This window comes from Thamnophis sirtalis, unplaced genomic scaffold (assembly GCF_051295495.1).
Source record: "Thamnophis sirtalis isolate CommonGarterSnake01/CBP01778 unplaced genomic scaffold, rThaSir2_p1.2 scaffold_7, whole genome shotgun sequence".
Taxonomy (NCBI): domain Eukaryota; kingdom Metazoa; phylum Chordata; class Lepidosauria; order Squamata; family Natricidae; genus Thamnophis; species Thamnophis sirtalis.
Genome location: NW_028261387.1, coordinates 41385288 through 41411374, shown reverse-complemented (window position 1 = coordinate 41411374; position 26087 = coordinate 41385288). Strand labels below are relative to the sequence as shown.

At 38.0% G+C, this 26087-nt stretch overlaps 2 protein-coding genes across 4 annotated transcripts in view; one reads left to right on the top strand and one right to left on the bottom strand.

The window, feature by feature from the left end:
* IPO13 (importin 13) overlaps positions 1-16118 on the top strand; it is a 62453-nt gene extending 46335 nt beyond the window's left edge. Inside the window, exons 13-20 of one of the 3 annotated variants that reach the window (XM_087719806.1) lie at positions 5230-5367; positions 5765-5861; positions 7284-7336; positions 12701-12767; positions 13022-13080; positions 13624-13713; positions 14088-14269; positions 15694-16118. In XM_087719806.1, the coding sequence (XP_087575932.1) occupies positions 5230-5367; positions 5765-5861; positions 7284-7336; positions 12701-12767; positions 13022-13080; positions 13624-13713; positions 14088-14269; positions 15694-15793 (786 nt within the window). In that variant the 3' untranslated portion in view covers positions 15794-16118. The remainder of the gene's footprint in view (positions 1-5229; positions 5368-5764; positions 5862-7283; positions 7337-12700; positions 12768-13021; positions 13081-13623; positions 13714-14087; positions 14270-15693) is intronic. The other 2 variants (XM_087719808.1, XM_087719809.1) reach the window with 2 other exon arrangements.
* Positions 16119-19560: 3442 nt separating this feature from the next.
* Positions 19561-25532, bottom strand: DPH2 (diphthamide biosynthesis 2). Its single transcript, XM_087719810.1, has 6 exons — positions 25301-25532; positions 24987-25099; positions 23536-23756; positions 22256-22900; positions 21304-21477; positions 19561-20924 (listed from the first exon to the last, which is right to left on the bottom strand). Exons 1-6 carry the CDS (start codon positions 25451-25453, stop codon positions 20800-20802), a joined length of 1431 nt encoding a protein of 476 aa, XP_087575936.1. The 5' UTR covers positions 25454-25532; the 3' UTR covers positions 19561-20799.
* Between the last annotated feature and the right edge of the window lie 555 nt (positions 25533-26087).

The window sequence follows — 26087 nt, the reverse complement described above, 5'->3', positions numbered from 1 at the left end:
AGATATCTGACTTGGGACTTGCCTTGTGTCCTAGAGGCTCTGATTGCCTCGCCCTTTGAACCTATGAGATCCACTTCTTTGAAACTGTTGTCCTTTAAGACGTTGCTTTTGGTGGCTATAACATCTGCCAAACGCATTTCTGATTTGGCTGCCCATTCAGTCAGGCATGACTTATGCGTGTTCCATCCAGACCGAGTTGTTTTAAGACTGGACCCAACATTCATACCGAAGGTGAATTGCTGCTTCCACAGAGGTCAAGAGTTAACCTTGCCTGATTTCTGCCCGTCTCCTCGTCATGAGAGGGAGCATAAGTGGCACACTCTTGATGTACGTCGTGCCCTCAAGATCTTCATCAACCGCACCACTTTGTTCCACCACTCAGAAGCTCTCTTCGTATCCTTTCACCGGGCCTCCTTGGGTAACCAGGCTTCGTCATCGAGTCTAGGGCGGTGCATTAAACTATCTTATGAACTTCAGTCCTTGCAGGTTCCTCTAAACATTATAGCTCATTCTACACGTAGTGCTGTGACAACTGCTGCTTGGTCCACACAAGCCACATTGGAAGAAGTCTGCCGGGCAGCCACATGAGCGTCTCCCACAGTCTTCATATGTCATTACAAGTTAGACAAGTATGTGTCGGCTGATGCAGCTTTTGGGCGCAGGGTGCTGCAACAAGTGCTTGTGCCTTAACAAACTTTCTTTAGTATCCCCACTCTAGCAGACAGCCCAGTCTTTGGTACGTCTCAGTCTGGCTGCTGTCTCCTGGATCACAGAGAATGGGCATTGGTTCTTACCTGATACGCTCATTAAGTGGAGACAGCAGCCAGCCCCACGCTGGGGTGCGTCACGCAATTCAGAACTTTTTTGTGCAGAGGAGAGAGAGAGAGAAACAGAGGATATGGACTTGACACATGTACATTTTTGCTCACAATTCTCACTTGAGTCTACAGTTTTCCTTCGTCTGAACTGGGAAGGAGCCACAAGGACCCAATGATATCATAAGTGTAGACTCAGTCCAATTGGTTACTGGAAGGAGTAAACCCAGTCTGGCTGCTGTCTTCACTTCAACAGAGAATGAGCGTATCAGGTAAGAACCAACACCCATTTTCTTAATGTTGAGTTTCAAGCCCACTTTTGCACTCCCCTCCTTTACCTGCATCAAGAGGCTCTTTAGTTCCTCTTCACTTTCTGCCATTAGAGTGGTATCATCTTAATATCTGAGGTTGTTGATATTTCTTCGGCCAATCTTAATTCCAACTTGTTATTCATCTAGCCCCGCCTTTCTATATGTTGTCTGCATATAAGTTAAATAGGCAGGGTAACAGTATGCAGCCTTGCCGAACTCCTTTCTCAATTTTGAACCAATCAGTGATTCCGTGTGCAGCTCTCACTGTTGTTTCTTGATCCGCATATAGGTTTCACAAGAGACAAATAAGATGGTCTGGTACTCCCATCTCTTTTAAGAACATGCCATAATTTGTTGTGATCCACACAATCAAAGGCTTTAACATAGTCAATGAAGCAGAAGTAGATGGTTTTCTGGAACTCCTTAGCTTTCTTCATAATCCAGTTTATGTTGACAATTTGATCTCTAGTTCCTCTGCCTCTTTGAAATCCTGCCTGTACTTTTGGTAGTTCTTGGACCACATACTGCTGGGGTCTAGTTTGTAGGGTTTTGAGCATAACTTTGCTAGCATGAGTGCAGTGGTGCGGTAGTTTGAATATTCTTTGGCATTGGCCTTCTTTGGAATTAGAATGTAAACTGACCTTTCCAATCCTGTGGCCACTGTTGAGTTTTCCAAATTTGCTGGCGAATTGAGTGTAGCACTTCTATTCCACTGTCTTTCAAGATTTTGAATAGCTCAGCTGAAATACTGTCATCTCCACTAGCTTTGTTGTTGCTTAGATAATATTGTGGTAATATTTGCTGCAGCCTAAATGAGCCTTGGTGTGTCATTCTTTGGTTGATGCTCACTAATGGGAAAGCAACAGTCACTGTGATCTCTTGTCTCCCAGAAAAAGTGCCATGATAATTTCTCCCTCACTCCTCATTTCCTCTTGTTTTCTTTGTTACTTTATCTTATATAGAATATTGTTACATTTTCTATAACATGTAAGATATAATTTTATGTTGTTGTAAATAATTGCAATATCTTTTTTAGGCAGCTCACTTAAAACCAGTGGATAAAAGTAGCCAATTGAAAGGAAATGCAACAATTGATCTATGTGTATTTCACCTAGAGAACTGAGAAGTACATCCACCCTGTGAAGAGTTAGGATGTTTTGTAACAAATACCATGAAAGAAAGAAAAAAATAAACTATACAATTTGTAACAGGAGATTAGCAACTAGCTGCTGTATCCATGTGCCCAGGGCTACTCCTTTGTAGTATTATTTAATATGAGACAAATGAGTGCTGGAAATTCTTTAAACTCATTTCTGGTTATGTTTTGTTTTCTTGCTTTATTGTTTGCTTAGGGCTATATGCTTATTTAAAAAGAAAGATAAGTCTAATCAGTACAAACTTGAAAATAAGCTTTCATATAGCTATTTTTTTTGTTTGATATTACTGTAGGACAAATCAAAAGCTGTTAATACTAAATTCTCAACCATTTCCATAATGAAATTATATCTCTAGTTTTGCCTCAATGTGAATGAGGTTCTTTACATTTTTAACAGTGCTTGAATATAGAATTTAAAAAATTATACTAACTTCAATTTCCTATTCAGTGTAAAATTCTGAAATAAGTGTTTCTGAAAAAGAAATATCTCATCTATGATTGTAGACATCCAATGAAGGGAGGCATGATTATTCTGTTGGTCCCAGTGTTGAAGTGCTGTTACTGACTTTTGTAAAAGTCAGTAAGATATTTGAAGAGTAGGAGTGCTATCATTTAATCCTTAGTCTTCTCTACTCAAGAGTAGTCTTATAATAATTTTCATTGTCTTTTTCTGAACCTATTTCAATTTAATTGAATCTTTCTAAATATTTGCAGCTCAGAATTGGACATAATATACAAAGTAGGAGTGCAGTGCAAAATAATTGATTTGGAAACATCATTTCTTTTCATGCAGCCTAAAAAGTGCATTTGCCTTATTTTTTGCATTGATATCATGTTATTGACTCATATTGACATTGCAGTCAACTATTTTTATTTCCCCTGTAAGTCCAGCTACCAAGTTATGTATTTTTCATCCTTTACCTTGGAATTCAGTTATTTTTGGTTTTCTAAATGAAAAAAATCATGTAATTTCAAGGGTGGCCTCTCATACCTTCCCCTATATCTCAAGGAGAAAATTGTCATCCCCCCCCCCAAAAAAAAGTTCAGGAATTTCCTGAAATGCCTAGGCTTGGTGACATTTTGCAAACAGATGTTAGGTAATACATCCTCTATAATTACTGTGTCATGTCTGTGAAAGATTTGCAATTTGTTTTTAGAAGATGATATTTACATAATTTCTATGGTGGGACTTATGATAGGGAAAATTCAACCTCAGTGTGCCTTTTATTTGTTCCTCTGATTATTTTACTACAGATGCTCTTTAAAGTCCTAAGTACATTAACTTGGGTTTCTGAACAGGAGTGATTACTTTTTACATGCAGTACCATTTTTTTCTATTGCTTCTATTCCTATTGAACAAATTTTATATTTCAATTGCTAGATTTCATTCATGGGACTCTTCCACCATGTCTTTGTCATACCGATTAAACCTTATTTGCTTTCCTGTGTTAATAGTCTGTTCATCTTGTTTATGTCACATCTAAAAATTAGTGTATTGACAAAAGATACCATAAACTTTATAAACCAATGCTCTTTTTGATTTTTAATTCAGTGCTCCAATGGCTTCTTTATTACAGTTTTTTAATAGCAAAAAGTATTTATCAATAATTCTTACTCCAGGATTTTAGTCCATATTTTCATTATGGATTCATTATGAAATGTATAATATTTTGGCCAAATTGTTTCATCAGGTTTTTTGTTTGTTGTTTAGCATTATAACTCAAACCTGGGATACCAGAAACTAAACCTTTCCTGAAACTTCCATAGCCATTCACTTGCAATATGCTTGAGATGGAAATTTTCATACCAAAACTACAAACTGCAATTTATGCACAAATAAATGTTGGGCTGAAAACAAGAGTGCACCTACAGTAAGACGACCCAAGACCTGAATGTTTAAGCTATTTATTGTGTAGATAGGGCTGCCTGAGAAAATAACGTGATACATAATGATGTTGTAATAGGAGATTTCATGAGGAATAAATAGAAAGTGTCCCAAAGTTTCAAGAGGCAATTGGACTTTCTGGTTTTTCTTTGAAGACGTTCTGCTTCTCATCCAAGAAGCTTCTTCAGCTCTGAATGGATGGTGGAAAATGGAAGGATTTATACACGTTGCAGACAGTCAGTCATTTGCATTCTTTTAGTGAGTCGTTGAAGCCACCTAGAGGTTTATCTGTGTTATCAGGATCACCTGAGTAGTGCAAATGGGTGTGGAGCCTTCTTGGAACTGTTGAAAGGACTGTGTTGTAGACTGGAGATTGATGATGTCTCCCCCTCTGTTGAGAGAGGGTTGTTCAATTTTGACATAGGTGCAAATGACCAGTTGTCTGCAAGGAATATAAATCCTTCCATTCCTCACCATCCAGTCAGAGCTGAAGAAGCTTCTTGGATGATAAGTGAAATGTCTTCAAAGAAAAAACAGAAAGTCCAGTTGCCTCGTGAAAAAGCACCTTTGGGAGAACAATGACCTAGATGATTGAGAATCTCCATAGATAAATAGAAAGTGTTTAAATTGTTTGGAGAATAGTAGGCTTTCCTACAGTACATCCTTTGTTGTTACATGCATATCACGATTTCTAACTGAAAAATATTTTCACTTCCATTCAAAAAACCCAACTTTTGAAACAGCAGGAAAATGGTTAAAGTGAAAAGACCATAATATTGTAATAGTGGCTGATGTGAGCCAGCTAGAATGTTATTTAAAAAACAACAACAACAACAGGGAGCCAAAGATTAGTCTTCGTTTAATCATGAATCTTTGCTGGATGATCACAAACAAGTCTTGCTCAGTCTACCCTATCTCAAAGGATAAAAAATACAAAAAAAATATGCTGCTTCAAATTTCTTCAAGGAAGAATAGAATACAAGACAAGTAACTCCTCAGTTGAGGAGGAAAAAATACTGCCTGGACCCAGTTTTCCCTTGACACAGCCTCTTATCCCCACAGTCTGTGTGCTCCATTTTTGAAAAATCTGTGAAGACTCTTCTAGATGATTTTGCACCCATGGTGCCCCAACTGTGTGAGATGCTGGGACAGATGTATAGCACTATTCCTCAGGCATCTGCTATTGACCTCACCAGGCAGGTAAGGCTTTTTTTTAGCACATTAATCTCTGGTAAATACTACATTCAGAAAGGAAACTAATACTTGTTGAGCAGTTTTTCTGCCATCTGGTGCTCTTGGCTTTTCCTTTGATACAATAATTTTACAAAATGATTTTTCCCTCTCTGTTAGCTCATGTAAATGGATTGTTTGTGTCTGTATGGACAAAAACAAATGAAAAACAGGCAATGTCCTTGAACCATCTAATCTCTTGCTTCCTTTGGTATCTTAAGATTAAAGCTTTCACTGATGCTTAATAGCAGAAACCCTTCGTTGGCCCAAATATGAGTAAGGGGAGGAAGTTGGTAAAAAGTAGGAATGTGAAATAGAATGGAAAATATCATAACTCTTCAATTTCTGTGTTCTCTTACATCCTCAGCTGGTTCACATTTTTGCCCATGAGCCTGCCCACTTCCCACCCATCAAGGCGCTCTTTCTGCTTGTCACATCAGTTACATTAACACTCTTTCAGCAAGGTACGTATGTCTTGAGACCCTCACTCTTGTGAAGCAGTTGCATTGGTAACAGTTCTTTCTAATTGTACGACGTTCAGATTAACCTGTAGGATTGCAGATAGTCACCATTCCCTTGTTCAGATAGCAGGCCCTGCTGAACGAGCTCCAACAGAGTTTAGAAATTATATCCTGAATAAAGAGAACCACATTTATTAGCTTGTTTCTCCCCAAAGATCAATTATTATTTGAGAGGGCAATGGTGCTATCATATTCTCCTCTCCCCTCCTTCCAGCTTGTTAAACTGAAACTGTGCCCTTTGGTTGTCAGATTCTCAGTTTTAATAGATAGTAGAATTAGTAGTCTTGCTTGCATAATGGTTGGCTTTGAATAAGACCTACGACCAGTAGGGAGTGTGTTGCTACTTAGTACAGCATAACCAGAACAGTGTGTTGTCACTCACATCTACCTGTTCCTGTGACCCAGTTTGAAGGTCTGAAGGTTCTGCACCACACCTCCCCTGTCCTTCTGCTTACAGGTTTTCTCTCAGAGCTCTGCTGATTTCCTAGCAAGTGTTTGGGTTTGCCTTTTGCTTCTGTGGAACTGCCATACTGCCATTAAGGTGTCCCTAATTGAGGGGATAAGCTTAAAGTATGTAAATAAAATCAATATGCAACAGCATGGTATTAGGGTATCTGGTCCCATCCCCAGATGGCTGGTTGGAACTTGGAACTTGGAATCAGTACTTGAGTGATACCCTGTTAATGCCTGGTTTCATTAGGCAGAACTATGGCATCAACGCAGAGGAAGATGAGTCTCATGGTGCATGATGCTGAAATGAAGAGTGGTTATCAGCAGTCATGCTGGTCTTTCCCTATTAAAAATGTTGCAAAGTTATATACTTCCCAGTCAAGTGAACATTTTGACAAGAGTGAAAGGAGCATAGTGTGTTGGGATGGCCATTAGAGTTCAAATGGATTTTAGAACTTTTATTCACTCACATCAATATTGGATTTGTCAATAGACTCTAGAATTATCTTCAGGGACCAAGTATTTTAAGATAAGTATCCAGTGCAAATATGCTAGTTCTCTAAAAGAAGTCCAGTTAGTTCCTGCTACTCTTTCCTTCCTGCTAGGGTGCAGTCAGTTCCCCCTTCTTATTCCTGGTGCTTGGCAGGGGAATCTGGGCGACATGCCTATTCCTTTGCACTTTCTTTCTGTTCTTGGGTTTCCAAGCTCCATGATTTTTGTATGTTTTGTTTCTTTAACTTGCTTCAAGCTGCTCATGTGCCTGCCCTCTTCAACCCACCCTGTTGCACCCTCCCCCTCACCCTTCCCTTACTCCTGTTTTCACTTGTAAATTCTTTCTGTATCACATAACTATATGATGTTAAGTTGCTGTTTGTATGATTTTTCTCTTCAGTTACATCTTTATTATATTTTTAGGGCCCAGGGATCATCCTGATATTGTTGATTCATTTATGCAACTCCTGGCACAGGTGTGTTTTAGTTTCTTATTCATTCACTTTCTGTTCTCTCTCTTTCTCTTTTTTAATTCAATTTAAACCTATTTTAGCTTTCTGTTGACAACGTTTTTCCTTTTAGTTGAATATCGAGTTTCTCATCTGTTTCTGTGGAAGTTGAAAACAAAACATTATCCCTTTTCTTAGGTATAAGTTTATCCCTTCTTCTCTACATAGAATGCAACATGACCTCTAGATTGGATTTGGTTCAGGTCATGTGCTGTGACCTGTAACAGGAGGAACCTTTGGAAAATGGCGAATGCAGTTCAAAAACTTTTAAAAACCATATTGTATATGTTTTGCATGTTTGGCTCTAATGATTCTGAGCTCTTAACAAATCCAGAGTCTCCAGTTGTTGGGTAGAAGTCAGTGATCTAGTGGATTATATCTAAACTTCTAGGAGAGAAACCTGATCTAATGCGAGTAACAGGAAATAACTTGATTTGTTTAAGTGCTTTCAAAGTCTTTTGGTGCTCCATCCTTCTTCACTCTTGTTGAGATATCCTGGGTTGGGTTTTTTTTTTTTTCAGATCATGAATTTTCATGCCGTCTTGTCTCAAATGTTGTAATAATGTAATGTACAATGCAGTGAGCAGTGAGGTACTGCTCGGATAGTTCAGCTTGGGAATAAGTGGACCATGAACTGCTTTTGGGTTGGATGAGCAATATCTTTACTGGAAATCAGCTGTAGGATTACGAATTAATGAAGCAAGGAAGGGTATTATCTTTGATATCATCTGGTTCTCCTGACTACAACAAGATGCTCTCCTCTTGGCTCTGATTTATTGTTGCTTGATAAGCTTTTTGTAGGCTGTGATGTGGAAAGTGTTTTAGCACCTAGCCCCCCCCCCTCTTGTGACAGATTTAAAACCTTGCAACTGTCATGCAAATACATCTCACATTTTTTTCTTCCGTAAAACGAAATCTCAGAAAAATATGAAATGTTAACAATATTTTAAGAATCAGGCTATCACCTTCTTAAACATGCTTTTTCTTCACCTGAGGAGGTATTATCTACTTTTAGAAAATTTATGAGACCCTGACATTAGAAAAAGATTTATCAGGATTTGTTGACATAGTATAATACTGCCACCATTGCTCACTGGTTTGTTTCAACACTAATTAAAAATACAAAGTGTCCTCAACTTACAACCACAGTTGAGCCCAAAATTTCTAACTGAGACATTTGTTAGATGAGTTTATGTCTCTTATAGAGATGCTTTTCTTAGCAGACATAAACAATTTCTTTAGTCAAATGCTTGTCGTCCTGATATTAAACAATGCATAAAAGACCTCAGTGAGTGTCCAGACAATATTTATGAATAACTTTATACAGACCTTTTGGGAGCTAATTTGCTTTAGCTCTGATACATTTTGACCATGCGTCTTTCTGTCTGTTCTGGCAATTTTTCAAGAATCCTCTTTTCCCAAGAAGGTGTAGAGCAGGCATCCCCAACTTCCAGTCTGCGGCCCACTAGTGAGCTGTGAGCTATTTGAAATCGGGCCATGGAAATGGCAGGTGCATCTGCATTCCCACTTATGCAAGCAGCAGTTGAGCTTGTGCATGTGCACTCCAATGCGTGAGCAGCAGGCACACATGCACATTGATCACGCAAATGGGGCTACGTGTACTTGTCAGCTGCTCACACAGAACAATCCCCTCTCCCCCCCCCCCCCACCGGTCCACAAAGCCAGAAAGGTTGGGGAACTCTGCTGTAGAGCATTAAATCAGTACCAGTAATCAAATATTTGGTTTATATAAGTCATTATATGTATTTTCTCCTAGATTATATATCATGGGCTGCTATAGTATAGAAGATACTGAACTTCTTCAGTAGAGATCATTTATATCTCTTCCATAGCAACATTTATTGGTATCAAAAAGGAAAAAAGAACACAGCATATTATAGGGGTCTTCCCTCATCCTAGTTAGCAACATTTCATGATAGCTTTATTGGCTGTCTGTCCTGAGAGAGGACTCTTCAGCAGAATTGATTGCATATCAGCTGTTCTTTTGCCGATTCAATTTACATACTTATAAAACATTATTCTAGACTCCCAGTTTTAACTTCATAGATATCAATCAATCTGCATTTCATTTTGAATAAGTCGTAAGACATCAATATGATTCTAACAAAAAAACAGATCCCTTCAAAGACTGGGAAGTTATTAAACAGCATATCAGGATTCTTCAAGAAATCCCTTAAAAATGCATGCAGAATGTCAGCATAGTTGGTTTTGATTATGCCCTTGAAGAAACCAAATTAAAGTCTCGTAAGGTACCTGCATTTTCTTGCAAAACTTCATTTCTGCACACAAATAAAAGCCACATTTCAATTATGTTCAAAGAATTTTGTTATAGTGGAAATGAATGTGGGACCAGATTCTCATTTAGTGCAACATGAGACAATTTACATTCCAGTAACTCTCCATACATTTTCAATGATAATTTCTTGAAGAAAACAGAGCAAGTAACTTATTAACTTTATGTTTTGTCTTCTGATCTGGCAGATCTACATGTTAGTTCAAAAGGACAATAAATAAAATACATTTGCTTGGCAACAGATAAAAATCTCCATCTTCCAGGCACTTTGATAAAACTTGTTTGGCTCACAAACTTACATGTATCAATGGAATCTGGCCAATTGCCCAGTGAAAAACACCAAAGGATATATGACATAAATGAAAGAAAACTGCAAATATCTAGATAACCTATATTTTATATTTGCATCACATGAAGTAGAGCTTCAATTGGTGATGTAAATGAAACAGACTGGAGAAATATGAAAAAAGTGTTGCTTGTTTTATATTTGTATTTATTATCAATCTAAGTATATTATAGAAAATTCTAAACCAGTATTAATCATCTATGTTTTTGGGATTATACATGAGGTTTTTAAGAATGGGTTAATTTAAAAAAGCATTTCCTGGAATTTGATGACTTTCTTAAAAGGCAAGAATATACTGTAATAAGAACATGTTAGCAAGGTTTCTTACATTTTTTACAGTCTGTTTATGGACAAAACACCTAACTTAACAGATGTTGTTTTTTACACTACATAATTAGTGGCCCCTCTTCAAGCATGTTGTTTTAAGTCACAAAGTTAAAAAATGTTCTGGGTAGAGTGCCTTACTAGCCCAGGAGAATGTTTGATCTATTTGCAGTGAAAACGTCTGGCGTGAATTCACTAGAAGCCATTATTGAGAGATTGAAATATTTACACCTAGCAGAATTGTCTAGAATAAAGAGATTGAAAACCAATTTTATTGCCTTCCCAAGCAACTGAATTAGAATACTGTTTTCTTTTAACGATTTTGTAATCCCTTGCATCGGGGTGGATCAGGGCAACTGAATGGAGCTGAGCATTTACTGGCTGTATGCCCTTCCTGATATCTATGTGAAGCTCATGGCACCCAGAGAAATATCTGCCGCTACCTTGGATCGAACTAATAGTCTCCACCTAAAGGTGGAGGCAAGACCTCCATCTCTAGACCACCATGCTGCTCTGAACTAGAGTACTCTATTAGAATATAATCACACCACAATTCTCCTTTCATCCTTCCCTATTTAAAGATAATCCAATAAGGATGATTTGCTTTAGGATTTATTAATCCACACCCTAGATTTGGCATACAATACAATACAATAACAACAACAACAACAACGACAATGACGACGACGACGACGACGACGATGATGATGATGATGATGATGATGATGATGATAAAACATAATATAATGTAATTTTAAGGGCAGTTCAGATAAAGAGTTAATCTAAAAATGTAAAATATTAAGAACTAGCAAAGAATTTTCAGGACGACTTTATCCTAGTCATTTCCTCTGTATCTTAGGAAGAAGGCAACAGCAAACAATTTCTAAATTTCTGCCTACAAAAACTGCAAGGGTTTTCCATGCAGTTGCCAGGAGCAAAGCCTGACTTCATGGCAAATAAAGAACATGCCTGATTATATATTTTCATGAAACTCATTTGATATTCATAGAAATTAATTCCTTACCATTTTTCTTGTTTTTCTTTGAACATAAGAAAGATTGCTATAAAAATTTACAAAGGTATATTGTGACAGTGATGTATTTCATTATCTACTTGACATTGCTTTCTGTATTGTAAGGGCCAAATATGATTCAACATACTTGCTTTTCAGTTAAGGTCGCTATAAGATACTTATCTAAATAGTTGTGTGAATATGGCAAGAAAATAGACTTTTTCTAGTAAAATAATGGCAAAATATACTATTGAAATTCATAAAGCATTTAAGATAGTTTTAACAATATAAAATGTTACAAAGTTTATAAATCAACTCCAAGGTTAAAACAGTGGTCTTAGAACAAGCGAAAGTAAAATATAGTTTGTTTCTTTCATCAGGAAAAGGAACATGACTAATCTGATTGCTTTTGTTTGTAAGTGAAACAAAGAGAGTAAAGAAAACAGAATACAAAGATATAGAAATGAGTTATTGAAGTTAAAAATATTATCTTAGAAATCCAATTGCTGCTCATTATGCAACAGCATTTGTAGTATTTTTATGATAGAAAACATGTCTAGCAATGTGGTTAGACAACAGAGATCCATTTGTACATAGAACAGAGTACATAGACATGCCATTAGTTACTCAGGCACAGGAGGTGGAGCTGTTGTCCATGGTGCTGAAAGATTTGTTGCTGTTAGAGGTATCTTGAAAACTCAGTTTCTCTGCATCATAGAAGAGGCCTACTATTTGTAATATTTTAGTCATATTTCACCAGTTGTGTAAAATTTGACTAGATGATATGGAATTTGCTGTTTGGCTAAAGCTTTGTGCTTAGGAATGTTATGATAACTCAGACTTCAGAACAAAAGTACAGGAACTGGGAGTTGCAATCCTTACTGCTGATAGACTAAGTATGTATTGTTCTTGTTTCTACTTTCTGTGGTCTTGTAATATGTTTCTAGGCAGATATAGACATAAAAAAGTAAACCTAAATGCTAAGTATCTGATTAATCCTTATTCTGATACTCTAGAGTGTAATTCCAATACCTGGGGTATAGCATTATTTGTAACAAAGTAGGAATACTAGGAAGCTGTTTTCCAGATAATAATTCAATTTCATGTTTCTTCAGAGGCTCCTCCTTACCTGGACCCCTATGCTCTTGAATTATAAAGAAACATTCATCTTATAATCATTTCCCTTTTTCCCATACCTGGCTTACTGTGTTTTATAGCTGATGGCCAGGTAAGTTGCACGTGCAAGCCTTTGCCAAGGGCTCCTGTGTGGCAATTGCTTGTCCATGGCTTGCCAGAGCTGTGTTTATTGTCTGTGTATATATGTGTACCTTGCAGGCACTCAAACGGAAACCTGATTTGTTCCTGTGTAGCAGCCTGGATGTCAAAGCAGTATTCCATTGTGGTGAGTAGGCAAGTGCCATAGACTGAATTGCTTTAAAATCACTTTGGGAAATGACTTAGACAAATGGATAATGACCCTTACAAGTCATGACAATTGTAAAGAATGGAGAAAGGTTATTGATATGGAAATGTCCGCAAAATTAAACAAAACCCACTGTAGAGAGACTTTAGGAAGGAAAGCTTACTTTTTTCTTGAATCGCCAAAAAAACCCTGTAATTACACATGCTGAATACCGAATTGTTCCTTCCTTCTAGCTGTGATCTCTCTGAAGTTTCCTGAAGCACCAACTGTCAAAGCTTCCTGTGGCTTTTTTGTGAGTATTTGTCTTTGGTAGAGTAGATCTGTCATTAGCTAGTGGTACAGAGGTGGGTTGCTTATTTTTTTACTACCAGTTCAGGGTGTGCGTGCGTGCAACACTTCTGCGCATGCTCATAAGTGTCCAGGGGAGGGGTGGGTGGACCCTCCCACCACCGCTACTACAGGTTCGGCTGATCCGGGCTGAACTGGCAGCAACCCACCTTTGTAGTGGCACCATATCATATCATAGCACCATAATATGAAAAGCAGTTCTTCTGGGACAGAGTAACAAAACACCCAAGCAGATAAGTGAGATCCTTTCCCATACTGAATGAAAGGACTCGCTTTCATTATTACTTCTTAAGGATATCTCTTTTTATGTACTTAATGTTTGTAAGACATTAAGACTTGGAAATAAAATGGCAATCTTCCCATTATATTTATTTAAATTCTGTCTATAGGAGCAGGATATTTCCAGTTTGAAATTTGTGTCCTTGATATTTTGATAAAACGTTCTTGATATTTTGTCCACTTAGACAGTTTCTCCCACTTGTTATAGACTGAATTGCTGCCACGCTGTGGGGAGATTGCACCTGTGGGACAAGTGGTACATGAGAATGGCAAAATGCTACTACAAGCTGTAATTGAGGTAAGCAGTGTATCTTTTATAATCTGGGATCAGTGAAAAAGGATAATTTTGAAACACTCTGCTCACACATAGACTGCATTTACTCCAATTTGTTTTATTAATTCAGTTTCCTTGTTATCAGAATATTTACTGGATTATATGCAGCATGTTTCTGTCCATGTTTACATTCACATAAATTCCACTAAAGTAAGTGGTGCTTATTTTCCAAGTATGTGTGCATAGGATGGACGTTTAAGGCTGAGGCCTTAGGTATTCTGAAGCACTTAGCCTGGCCCTTGATATAATCTACTGGCATCTTCATATGACATAATGTAAAGTTCACCATGCAGTACAGTTTTTTGCAAGATTTGACTGGATGTGCTCCATTCTTGCAGGGTATAGGTGGCCAAGCTTCACGAAATTTGATGGATCATTTTGCTGAGATTCTTTTTGCTCTCAATAAGCATTGCTTCAGTTACCTGAGTGTGTGGATCAAGGAAGTCATGCAGCAGGATGGCTTTCCATCAACCCGTGTCAGCCCTGAGCAAAAGGACATTTTCAGCCAACAAATTCTCAGGTGAATTTCTTCTTGGCATATTTTCAGAATTGTGAACTAATTAAACTGAATAAGCTCTATAGATATTATTCCATGCATTCTATCTAGTGCTTAGTTCTAAATTCCTAATTTATCTTTTAGTTAATTGTTCAATTGAAGTCCAGATGGTAAAAGTCTTAATTAGCCCTATACAGCTGAACCTCTGAAGAATAATTAATTTAATTAATATTTTATAAAAGAAACAGCACATAGTATATTAATTAAATATAGTAAATATGTACAAGTAATTTGTATAGAGTTCACTAGAAAAATGGTACACAGAAAATATATTTTCTCCTTTTTCTGTCTTCTATAACATGGTGCTGAATTTGTAGGCAAACCAGCTGGAGTGCCCATTATTATTATTTTTTTGCTTTGGGGTGTCCAACCAAGTTTCCAAAGTGAAAAGCTACTGGTTAGCTAAGATCAGACAAAGTGATCCAGCTTAAGTGTTCCTGTTTATGCTTTACACAATACTGTATGCCTGCAAATGTGACTGCTCTGGAGCCACATGACATTACTAAAATGGTGGTTTGCGTTGTAACAGAGCTTGCTGATAATATTTTGTGTCCAAGAGCAGAAGCCTTCAATTCTTCAGTCTAATTTTCATTGCTGCTTGGTAGAAGGGGATGTAATGTTCCCCCCTCAAATATTTGCTGAAAGGCTACAGGAGATTGGGGTTCCATACGATGGCTTTTCTTACTGTCCCCTTGATTTTACCCACCTAAGAAGAGAACTCTGAAATACATTATGTATATCTGTGCTTGAATATGAATATCCTTCAGACATTATAGATTGTGCTTTATCAGAATCTGTGGCTCAAATATTATTTGCACTTATATGAATGCACATAAAACCTGTGAATGAAGGCAAATATAGGTCCCAGGATAATGTTGCAAAATCCAATCTAGTTCGGTCATCAGAACCAAAGGTTTAGTCTTCTGAGTTTTGGATTTGTGCTGGAGCCCATCCGCAGGGAACTTCTCTTTACTGGAATGTGCACATTTCGGGGGAAATACATCCCTGAGGATGAGCTCCTCCAACACGAGTCCAAAAGCTCAGAAGATGAAATCTCTGGCCCCAGCAACTGACCCAGATGTTTCAAATAGAACTGACTTCAAGATCTCCCTGCTCTGTCTGTTTGGGTCCTGGATTGAAAGAATAGAAGCCAGCACACATGGCAAATCTGTGGAATAGACTAGCACATACAGTTCTGTTTTCGACACTTTTTAGTCCACATTTGTAAATAAAGAGAGTTCCAGTAAATAGGACAAGAGTAACTGTTTGGAGCATGTCTAAATGGACTGCTCCGTGTGTTGATTCTTTATTGGCAAGTCCTGAACTTCTACAATCTATCACCCTTTAGTATTACATGTTGATCTTCCATCATCCCTCCTTTGTCTTAGCAGAGAACGTGTGAACAAACGACGTGTGAAGGAGATGGTAAAGGAGTTCACATTACTTTGCCGAGGACTGCATGGTACTGAATACACAGCAGACTACTGAGGAGATCTGTGTGGCAAAAGACTGCAGCATGAACAGATCTGGTTTTATGCCATCGCCTGAAGCTGCTACCAAATCAGCTGATAGAATGATAACTTTACAATTAACCTACCCTGGTTGCTCCTCTCAAGAACAAGCTGTTTCCAAATCCCTTCTGCATATTCAGAGCTCACAGGCTCAAGGACTTCGAGCAGAGATTGGAGCAGAGCTGGACAGTCCCCTGCCAACCACAGGACTAGTGTACCAATTGCCACTTTCCCCCTTGGCACGCTCCTGTAGAAGTGTCTGTGATATTGTCTATTTCTAAAGAGTCTACCTTTTACTTGCATGAGGAAGCTTGTGTCTGATTGAAGTGAAGGTCCTCCTGCCTTGAATTACATTAAGGCTACTTCTAAGCTCCTGTGGTTGGCCTACTGGGGAAGCGGCATACTTTAGGGGCAATACGGGCAGGGACAGAGTACAGCTGTAGCAGAGGCAATTACAAGAATATGATCTGCCCTAACCTGATTGGTGCAATAAATAATACTAAGAGTTCAATAAGGTATCACAAAGAGGCAACACCATCTTTTGGGGGGCTGTGACATTCCTCGGAATGCTGGCACGAATGCTACATTACCTCTTGAAAAGTTCCTGCTGCTGCTGCCTCTGCACATTCTGCAGAGCATTTTCTTCTATTACATTAGCCTCTTCAAAGAGATGAATATGTGAATGTGAGTGTCTAGGTTTGCTGCAAAGAAAGAGTTGCAGCTGCCTTCATGAATGGTTTGAAAGCCCTTTGCGTCATCTCTGCTGCTGACAATGGATCTGGGTAGTGACAAAGAGTTGGTAAAGCTGGAATGAAGACAGAAGTTATAAAGATTGGGGATTCATTAATAATCTAAGCCTCTTTACAACCTAGATCCATTTCAGTGGCAATATATTAATGCAACTTCTCTTCTATAGGAGTAGTTTAACCAGATTTCTTACAGACTCCTAACTCAGGTTTGCTGCTGATCCTTTTCCTTTGGCCAGGACTGGGTAGATTGAAGTTAATTCACACAAAAATATCTTTGCTCCATTAATGAAACTTAAAAACATTTATCACCTATTAGCTAAAGAACAATATCTAAATATCAGTGTGAGAAGTACAAGGAATTTATGTAGACTTGGCAGACGTTTCTGCATAAAAGCACAAAAAGCACATGTTTTGGGAAAGAAAAACTCTTCTGGGATAATGTAAAAGGAAATTAATTGAATATCTAAGTTCTTATATAAAAGAAGCATGGTAACAGAAATGCTGCACACCATGATATACCAACTATGTCATGAAATGGGGAGAGATTGAAGAACACGTTCTGAAACAGAAATCATGCTTGTGGAAAGACCATAATTTTGAGGAGAATCTTTTTATTACTGATAGGAGCTAAATTACAGTGTTTTGGTGGTATCTGAATAATCTTGGACTCATCTAACCCAAAGCTCTTCCTCTAACCAATGGAAGTATTTTTCTGCCTATTGGAACTATTCATCTTTAAAATGGTTCATTAGAGCAAAAATGTCTGCAGTAGGGAAACCACTTCCTCTCTTGGTTGCATTTGAGGTAACAGGGCTTTGGAAGTGAGGAATCATACTATTTAATTCCCTCCCCACTTCTTTAAAAAAGGATTGTTCTTTAATACATTCTTTTACATCAAATCTTGAAAACAGGACATTCTAACTTCTATTACAGTTATTTAGGGAAAGAATTGTTCTAATGTAATCAGATGTTTTTACTCGGAGTCTTGAATGCAAAGTACAAACTCTGTACTTTAATTAATTTAATTAATTAATTAAGTAATTTCTGCTTTCAAGAGGAGGAAGAATGAATCCTTGTGGTCTTTTCCCCCCTCTGGCATGGCATGACTATCGATAAGTAATATACTACAAAGAATGATTCATTTCTAAACATCGAGAGAAAAAAAGATTTTTGAGGAGGAAGTGAACAAATGATGAATTCCATTTCCCTATCCAAACTTAGCTTCACAACAGCTATACTGTGTGCCTTGTGGTGGGGTTTATAGCCTATAGCCTACCTGGTTGTTCAGCATTGTTGCTTTCTTATCTATTTCAGCCTTTCAGTCTACTTAAAGCAATTTTATGATCCTAGATGAACATGAGACATTGAACAGATGCCTGAAAAATTTAGAAGCACAGAACACACATTGAAATCTACCTTGAACAGAACCAGCCTTAAGCTATTCTATTTGATTAGTATTTTGCCTTACTTTCTAGACCATGTGAGAGGTTTTGAGGTGGTGGTGTCACCATTTTGTATCTCCCATTTTCACAATGAGTAATCATGAAAAAATAGCTTATATGGTTGTTTCCAAGGTCTGTCTACATAAGAGTATCTCCAATCACTCCAACAAAACAGTCTAGGAGAAATAGCCACGGTTGGGTACTAGGTAAGTTATCATGAAATGATACAAGGTACAAGTATGTTAGGATTCTTCTGAAGGCAATTGATCTGTACACTAGAAATGGTCCGTCCTCCCGACTGTAAGAAATTGGCAAAACTCTGTTAAGAGAACAGATCCATGTGGCTAAAGTTTAGTAACAGTGAATCACTTCCAGCAAAAGTAGGCAAATTTCTTGTATTTCTTTGCCATGTACCAAAAGTATTTCTATCTTGTTTCCCTGGAATTTATTTTCTTGGAATATTTTATATCAGTTTGTAATTCCACAACTTACACTGTTTTTTCTGCTGAAAAACTCTGCTGTATTACTTCTCTAAGAGTCCCTTACACCAAATAAGTGTATTTTGCATTAGCAAAACTACTATTGCCTCCCTACTTCAATGACAGTCCCGTGTTCAGATATAGAAAGTGGCATAGTAGACACAGGATCCTATGAAACACTGATGGCAAAGTAATGCTTCTGCTCAGGATGCCTCTTCTTTAGTGCTAATGGGCTGGTGTACACCTCTCTTGGTGCTTGCCAAACTTCCTTCTCTGCCTGTTTTTTTTCCTCCCAATTTTAAAAATGAATTCTTAATATGCCGTTAAACAAAACATCAGTCTCAAGTACAATCTAGATTTCCAATAGTGCCTCTTGGCCTCATGTAGACTTTAGAATCCACAGTGGCTATAAAGTTATACAATACTTAGAAAGTGTTTTGCTTTCTCAAGATTTTAATGGAACAGTATTTTAAAGCTTCATTCAGTAATAAGAGGCACAGTGCACAGCACAAATACAGTAACAACCTTTGTAAAGCCAGTTGAGACTGTATCTGGAGTCATCAAGTCAGAACAACAAAACTCCATGAGATGCTTCACCAACTTGAGGTAAAGGGACATATTTCCATCAAGCAACACCTCTCTGAGAGGCATTCTGAATTATCTGCCTGCACTTTGTTTGGAAGAATGCCTTCCTGATCAAAACCAAAGGAGAAAAATAAGCTGAAGTAGTGGTGTTGGAGGAACTTCAGTTTGGCTCCCTAGAAAGTGGGTATTTTGTGACTTTCCAGATTTACCACAGTGGGCATTTTTAGAGTGTCTAGACTGTAAATTTCAAATATGCCTACTGACCTCAAAAGTTTTGAGATACCTTGCATAATGGGAGTGCATCAATGTAGCACGAATTGACTTCATGCCATCTTGTGGAAGCTAATTGGTTGGACTTCACATTAAGGATGTAATAGAGAAACAATATTTGTCAAACGAAGTAGAAAATCCATGTACTGGATGACAAAAGTGCATACTAGGTGCTTGTGTAATTTCATGTTTCCCTGTGAAGGAACATTTATGCATAAACATAATTACTCCTTTTAATAGAAAACTTTTGTGTGCCAGTACAATTATGGCCAAAACAGGGCTATTAAAAATAAGAGGGTGTTTGGCATGCTTATAATTTTCAAATCCCTTTGTAAAAGTTTCCTACACGCAACAATTTCAATATCCAATGAAGATTGAGCATCATTAATCTGAACATTAGTTGAAAAAGAAAATGGAAGCAGGTGAACATCCTAGAGGAAGAAGTGGCTACCTAGATGCCTGAACAGAAGCATTCCAGTTGGGTGAAGAAAGTATAGCTGGGGCCTGGCAACAGTTTTGTTGCATACAGACCAATTAAAGTCTAAGATTTAAATTTGAGCTTTCAAATAACAAGTAGTGCTCCATCCATCTAGATAATTCTATTGTTAATCTGCTCTTCTAGACTCAATGATCAATTAACTTTAATATTTGCCCAACATTTATTCTTCTGTAAAGAACTTTAATTTGGTCCCCTGGGGGTTATGAAGATCAAGATTAGGGTTATGCATGCTTCAAAGATGATTTGGAAGAAATACTTAAAACTTTACATAAGCATAGCATCTCTGTTACCATTAAAGAGGCCCATGGAATGTAGTTCCTTCAACCTTTCTTTATAGAATATTTTTTATACGGTATATTCATTCTTGTGACCCTTTTAGCTAATATCTCTTTGTCAGCATATTTAAGTGTGATCTCCAGAAAAGGACACAGTGCTTTGGAATAAAATGGAACTATGGCTACTTGTTACTTGGAGACTATGCTTCTATTAATTCAGTCTGAGAATTACATTAGGTGTTTTTGTTTCATTTTCTTTTTTAGCAATTTCATCACTGCTGACTTCAGCTTGTGATCAATAATGCTCACCCTACTGTTCAGCATAGTCTAACTCACTTGTCAACAGAAATGACAACGGAGGACTACTTTAAACAACATGGATATTTATAAATTGACTATATACTAGTGTGGATTAACATTTATCTTCTCATTGAATAAACATTTTTTTCAGCAGAGATCAACACTTTAAAAAAAATTATTCCTCTGATAAAATAATATAGCACTCTACTTAATCTGTTGAGCTGTCCATCAACATACTGCAAGAAATACTAACTCTGCCCACTTATGCCCTGTACAAATAAGATTGTCAACCAGTTCAAAAAGACTCATGTTCCATTAACCCATCCAAATCCAGCAAAGAATGCAATTTGTTATCTGGCCAATGTCTTTTATCTTCAGGGTTGATCATCCACAAGGCTCATCTTCATAGGCAATGGCAATTCCCCGTCGTCCCACAATAGCTTTTTTTACTTCTGTTTGGCCCAGCTGTTGTTCCAGTCCCCGCCAGCTGCGGGACTCCAAGAATGAGGCTAAGATACAAAAATATTTCCCCAACTTTATTCCAATGCCCACAAAAAACTAGAAATCATTTTTAAAAAAACCAAGTATATTGGTAGAGCATTATCTTCGAAAACTGATTATATTGATAGGGCAATACCATATTTACATTATGAATCAAATATTGTGTGGGAGGACATTAGGCTATTAATGCTAGCTCTACCTCCATTAATTGTCTATTAGCAACTATGAATGGATTCATGTAGTAGCAATGCAAGTAGTAGTTATTTTATCAGCCTCAATTTTTGAGATTCCACAACAACTATATCTTAAATAATTGATTAATCAAAAGAAAAGTACTAAGCGGGGAGGTTCTTTGCAACTGAAAGAGCATTACTCCAAGCCACATACCTGCTGGGCTAATTTGAGACACAGTCTGTACATGGTTGCGGCACATCACAGTTGTGTCAGAATTTGGCTCTGCATCTATCAGGGAGGGATCAATTGAGCGCAGCTGTCCAGTGATCAGTGAAATGCTAGGTTCAATGTTGGTCTTTTCTGGGAAAACGACATGGTCGCAAGCTCCTGGAGATAACAGAAAACAAGTAGAGTAGTAACTAAGTTTCATTACTTACAAAATGATACTCTATTATATATTCAAAGCCTGAATCAAGCATGCAGACCCTGATTAGAGTCTTGAGTTTGGGGATACAAATGGCAATAAAGAATTTGTGGGTTACTCTGGCTGTAGCTGACCAAGAGCAGAACAGGACCAAAAAATCTTGATGGAATTCTCTAAAGATCAGACCTTTGAACTTCCTTACCATGAAAATGTCTATATCTTAAAAGGAACCATGAATACTCTCGGTTCCAAGGTCTGCATAGGATTCCTAACCTCCTTTTTATGGCAATAGAAGCTCATGACTAACCATAGTTACCCTCCCAAAACAGCACCATAGCTTCTAGTGATTTTGAGGATGAAAATACATAGAGTAATTTCTAAAATACGATTAATGCTGTCCAAAAAACACCTCCCTACCTATTTCCCTATGACACCCACACCCACAAACACACACCCACACACCAACATTCAACTTGGAACAGATGGCAACTCTATTAACTTTGTAACATTATGCTTTGTGGTATTACAATCTCTCCTCAAAGCTTTAGGCCCCAAACCATCAAAAGTTCCCTGTATTTATAATAAAGCACCCATGTGCTTCCAGAGGAAAGCTTAAAAGTATACAACTAAGCAACTTTTTCACCAGTCAGAAACTAAGGGAATCAAAGGTCTCTTGAAAATGAACACTAAGCAATAACTGTTATCCAGGCTCATTGTCTGAATCGGGGCATCTGGCGTTACCTGGTAGAAGGTGGCGAAAATCGGTAACATAGCGGCCTGTCCAAGTCCGTGCTGGATTGCATGCTATTTCCAGCTCGTAGGGCGTGATCAGGGGTCGATAGAAATCAGTGGAGTTAAGCAAGGAATTCTGTGGGCAAGCTACCAAAACAAAGATATCCACCTCTGGAAAGTTCGCCAGTTTTGCAGGATTAGGTTTACCCACAGCCAGCGTGTAGGCACGTTTTCCAGCACGGTGAATGATTTGGCGAAGATGCTCCAGAACAGACAAGTAATCTTCTACTCCAAGAGTACCCACCACAATACCCACGACTTGAGCATCTCGTGTCCGTTCCACTAGATAAAGGCGTCGCCGCAGAGCCCGGTTCACATCCAGGGTTTCGCATCGGCCTTGCCCTGTCCTAGGATCAAAAGAACTAAAGGGACACTGGTTCCAACTCAGCATGAAGTTTGTAAGTTCTGCTCCTTCAGAACCTATGTAGAACATACTGTAGTTTTCAAGACCATGATCTTCGTCTATTACAAAACGCCGTCCAAACTGCTGGATCATTCCAGAAATCGGCTGGCTTGAATCAAGATTTTTTTTGCTATCCAACTGAGCAAAAACCACATTGGGATAAATCGGTTGCAGCTTAGAGGCCAGGTCATCTAAGAAGAGAGGAGGTACAGAGAAAAAGTAATATTTGAGCAAATACAATTCAACTTAACATATATGCAGTGTTCCCAATATCTAGCCATCCTCCTATAACCAGAGAGAAAAATCCTTAAATCACACTAGAGACTGCAAGCAAAGGTAAAAGCTGGGTTGACTGAGATACATCAAGATTAATGAGAGTTATGGGGCAAATATGATCAAAGATGTTCTTTAAACTAACTAACTAACACTGGATCCCACATTGTACTATTTCATTTTAAATTATTTGATTTTTTTTCATATTGATCTCTTCAGAAATTAGTAAAAATTCTTGGCAGGAATCTTCAAGTCTTCCTCATTTTGTCCTTGGCTTGATTCAAATAGCAAAACTTTGAACAGCAATAACAGTAATGCATGTTGCATGGCTTAGACTGAATAGTCAATTCTAGTAGCTTAGCTGTAAGAAACACATAGGAGACACAAACTCAAGATTGGCAGAATGGCAGATTTTAAGATTAGAAATGAATATGCTATTTCTATGGGAACTTCCCATCCTGGCCCAAAATATCTCTTTTCTACCTATGTTCCCCCTCCTCCAACAGACCTCTGCAGTGTATTTGTATCCACACAACCATCTTCCTAGACTTACCAATGGCATGAAAATATGCAGATTCACTCAGTACAACCACATAGGTTTGATGGTCAGGGTACAACTCCTGGAAGACTTCCACACATCGCATCGCATCTAGCTGTTCCTGGCCAAATATGTGTAATACTGGCAATTTGCGGCAAGGACTCAAGCAGGCAGGGCCATAGTGCACTATAGCCTCTGCACTGACATGCTCTGCTGCCACTTCATCTACACAACAGCTAAAGAAACACAACAGGATTAGCTATAGAAATCAAGGACACATTTTATTAAACAACAGCCAGTCCCAGCATACAGAAAATTACTTTCTTTGTACTGAAAGTGGCCTCCCAGATACTAGACTCCAACTAGAATCAACCCTGGAAGCATGATCAATAATAAAATACTGGGATTTGTAACCCCATAAAACCTTTCGCTCCATTTCTAGGAAATGTAATTGAGAAACTTATAATTTCCTAATATTGCTTAACAACAAAATCACCCATCCATCCATCATCATAGTACTTCAGATTTCTGAGATTTATATTTAGCCTAAATTATAGGTTCAGGGCTACAGTTTTCCCAATTTTAGCAAAGAGATTTTCCCCTTTGGCCAGGCTTGGCAGATATCTTAAAGGGCTCAGTAGTATCTGCCCTGCCCAATACAGGATCCATTACTTCAGTATAAGAGACAGATAGTCATTTAGTCTCTGTTTAAATATCTCAAAGGAGAATCTGTCACTTCTAAAGCCACCAGTTCCACTATTGTACAATAGGATTTATTCCTGATGTTCAATCTAAATCTTGTAGTTTAAGCACGTCAAACTTAGTCTTGTCTGGTCCAACTCTAAAACTTTCTGTCTTGTCTTGTGGTAGCCCTTCAGATACCAGTACATATCCCTGAAATATTATCCTCTCCATGGTAAGCATACCTGACACCTCCAAACTTTCATCTGAAATGTTTCCTTCCAACTTTCTCACCATCTTCATAGCTCTTTTCTGGCTATGGACCAGTATGTTGATATTCTACCTAAAATAAGCGTCAAGAACCAGATACAATATTCTAGGAGACTTCTTTACATCCTCTATGTAAGAAGTGTGTATGTGTATGTTTCTACTCTACACCCTGTCATGCATATCTCTGTTTTTGTATACATCTATATACCTAGAAGGCAGAACAGATATACATGTTGCAATCTAGATCATGTGACTAGAACAGGAAGGCATAGAATGAAGCACTTTCCAACATTACAAGCTCAGCTGCTTTTCCCATAGGAGCCTACTGGTTGATGGTCAGAGTCCTGACCTCCTTTCATTGTAACAGTCCACTGCTTTGGAAGGAATAAAAATGTCAATGCAAACTTGCCCATCTGTACTTAATTTTAATTTCCATTGTTCACTAAGGTCTAGTCAAAATTAAGCACATATAATCATGCTGTCTTTAAAATAGGTGGATCTTCCTATGACCTTACCTGCCATATGATGTGTCTCCCAGGACATATATCTTGGCACCAGTTGCTTTTTCCATCCTTGCAGCAACATCTGCTGAATCTGGCAAAAGTTTATCAGGAAACTGAAGAGCAATCTATGGCAAGATACCAAATTTACTCAAAATATTTCTACTATAATAGGTCAAACAAAATAAACATGCATCTATTTACTCTCCCATCAATTTCTATCAGTACTGTATTATAATTGTATTGTCTGTCTTGTAAGGTGCAACAGAATACACCCAATTCCAGAGGAGAACTACCCATCTTTATGTCAGGTCACAAAATAAGCTCACCTTGGTGAAGCCATTGTCAGATACAAAAGCAGCTGCTTTCTCCAGTTCATAAAATTCCTCTATCCCCAAAACTGGGGGACGACTACCCACTTCTGTAGAATTCAATGTCCGCTGAATCACCTCAGCTCCATCAGTGTTGAATGCTGTTGCCATGATGATGTAAATCCCAAAGTCAACAAGTCAAATTATGTTCAACCACAAGGATAACCCAATTTTGGCTCCCTAAGACTGATACAAATTGCATACATAAGACTATACACAAATTGAGAATGATTTTGAATTCTATAATAGGTATAATACCTCGTACAGTAATTCTTACTTTTGGTATGGCTCATCCAGGAACTGATCGTGAAAATGCCTGGTTTTTGCAAACTGATAGGGGATTAAAGAAAATTGGAGTAAAGTAGAGTAGAGTAAAAAGTGACTTACCAACTGGCGTTTCAAAGAGCAGCTACAATATAACAGCAATACTCCAATATTCCTTAACTAGCTGGAAGGGGGGGGGAGATACCCCCCCAACACCAGCCACATGGATCATATTATCCACTTTCTTGCGGATGCCAACCGCAACCACCAATGCTCTTTATTCTGTAGAACGTCACGGTACCCCTTTGCGTCAGTAGGGGAATTTTTCATCCAACAGCAAATCCCGATATAGGAAAGTCGCCGGAAAAGCAAAAATGCTAGACAGAGGCACTGTGGGGATTGTAGTTTCGTCCTCTTTAGAAATTAACCAATCCCACGACTCCAAGAGGCTCACGTAGCTCCTTGAATCCGTTCACGTGGT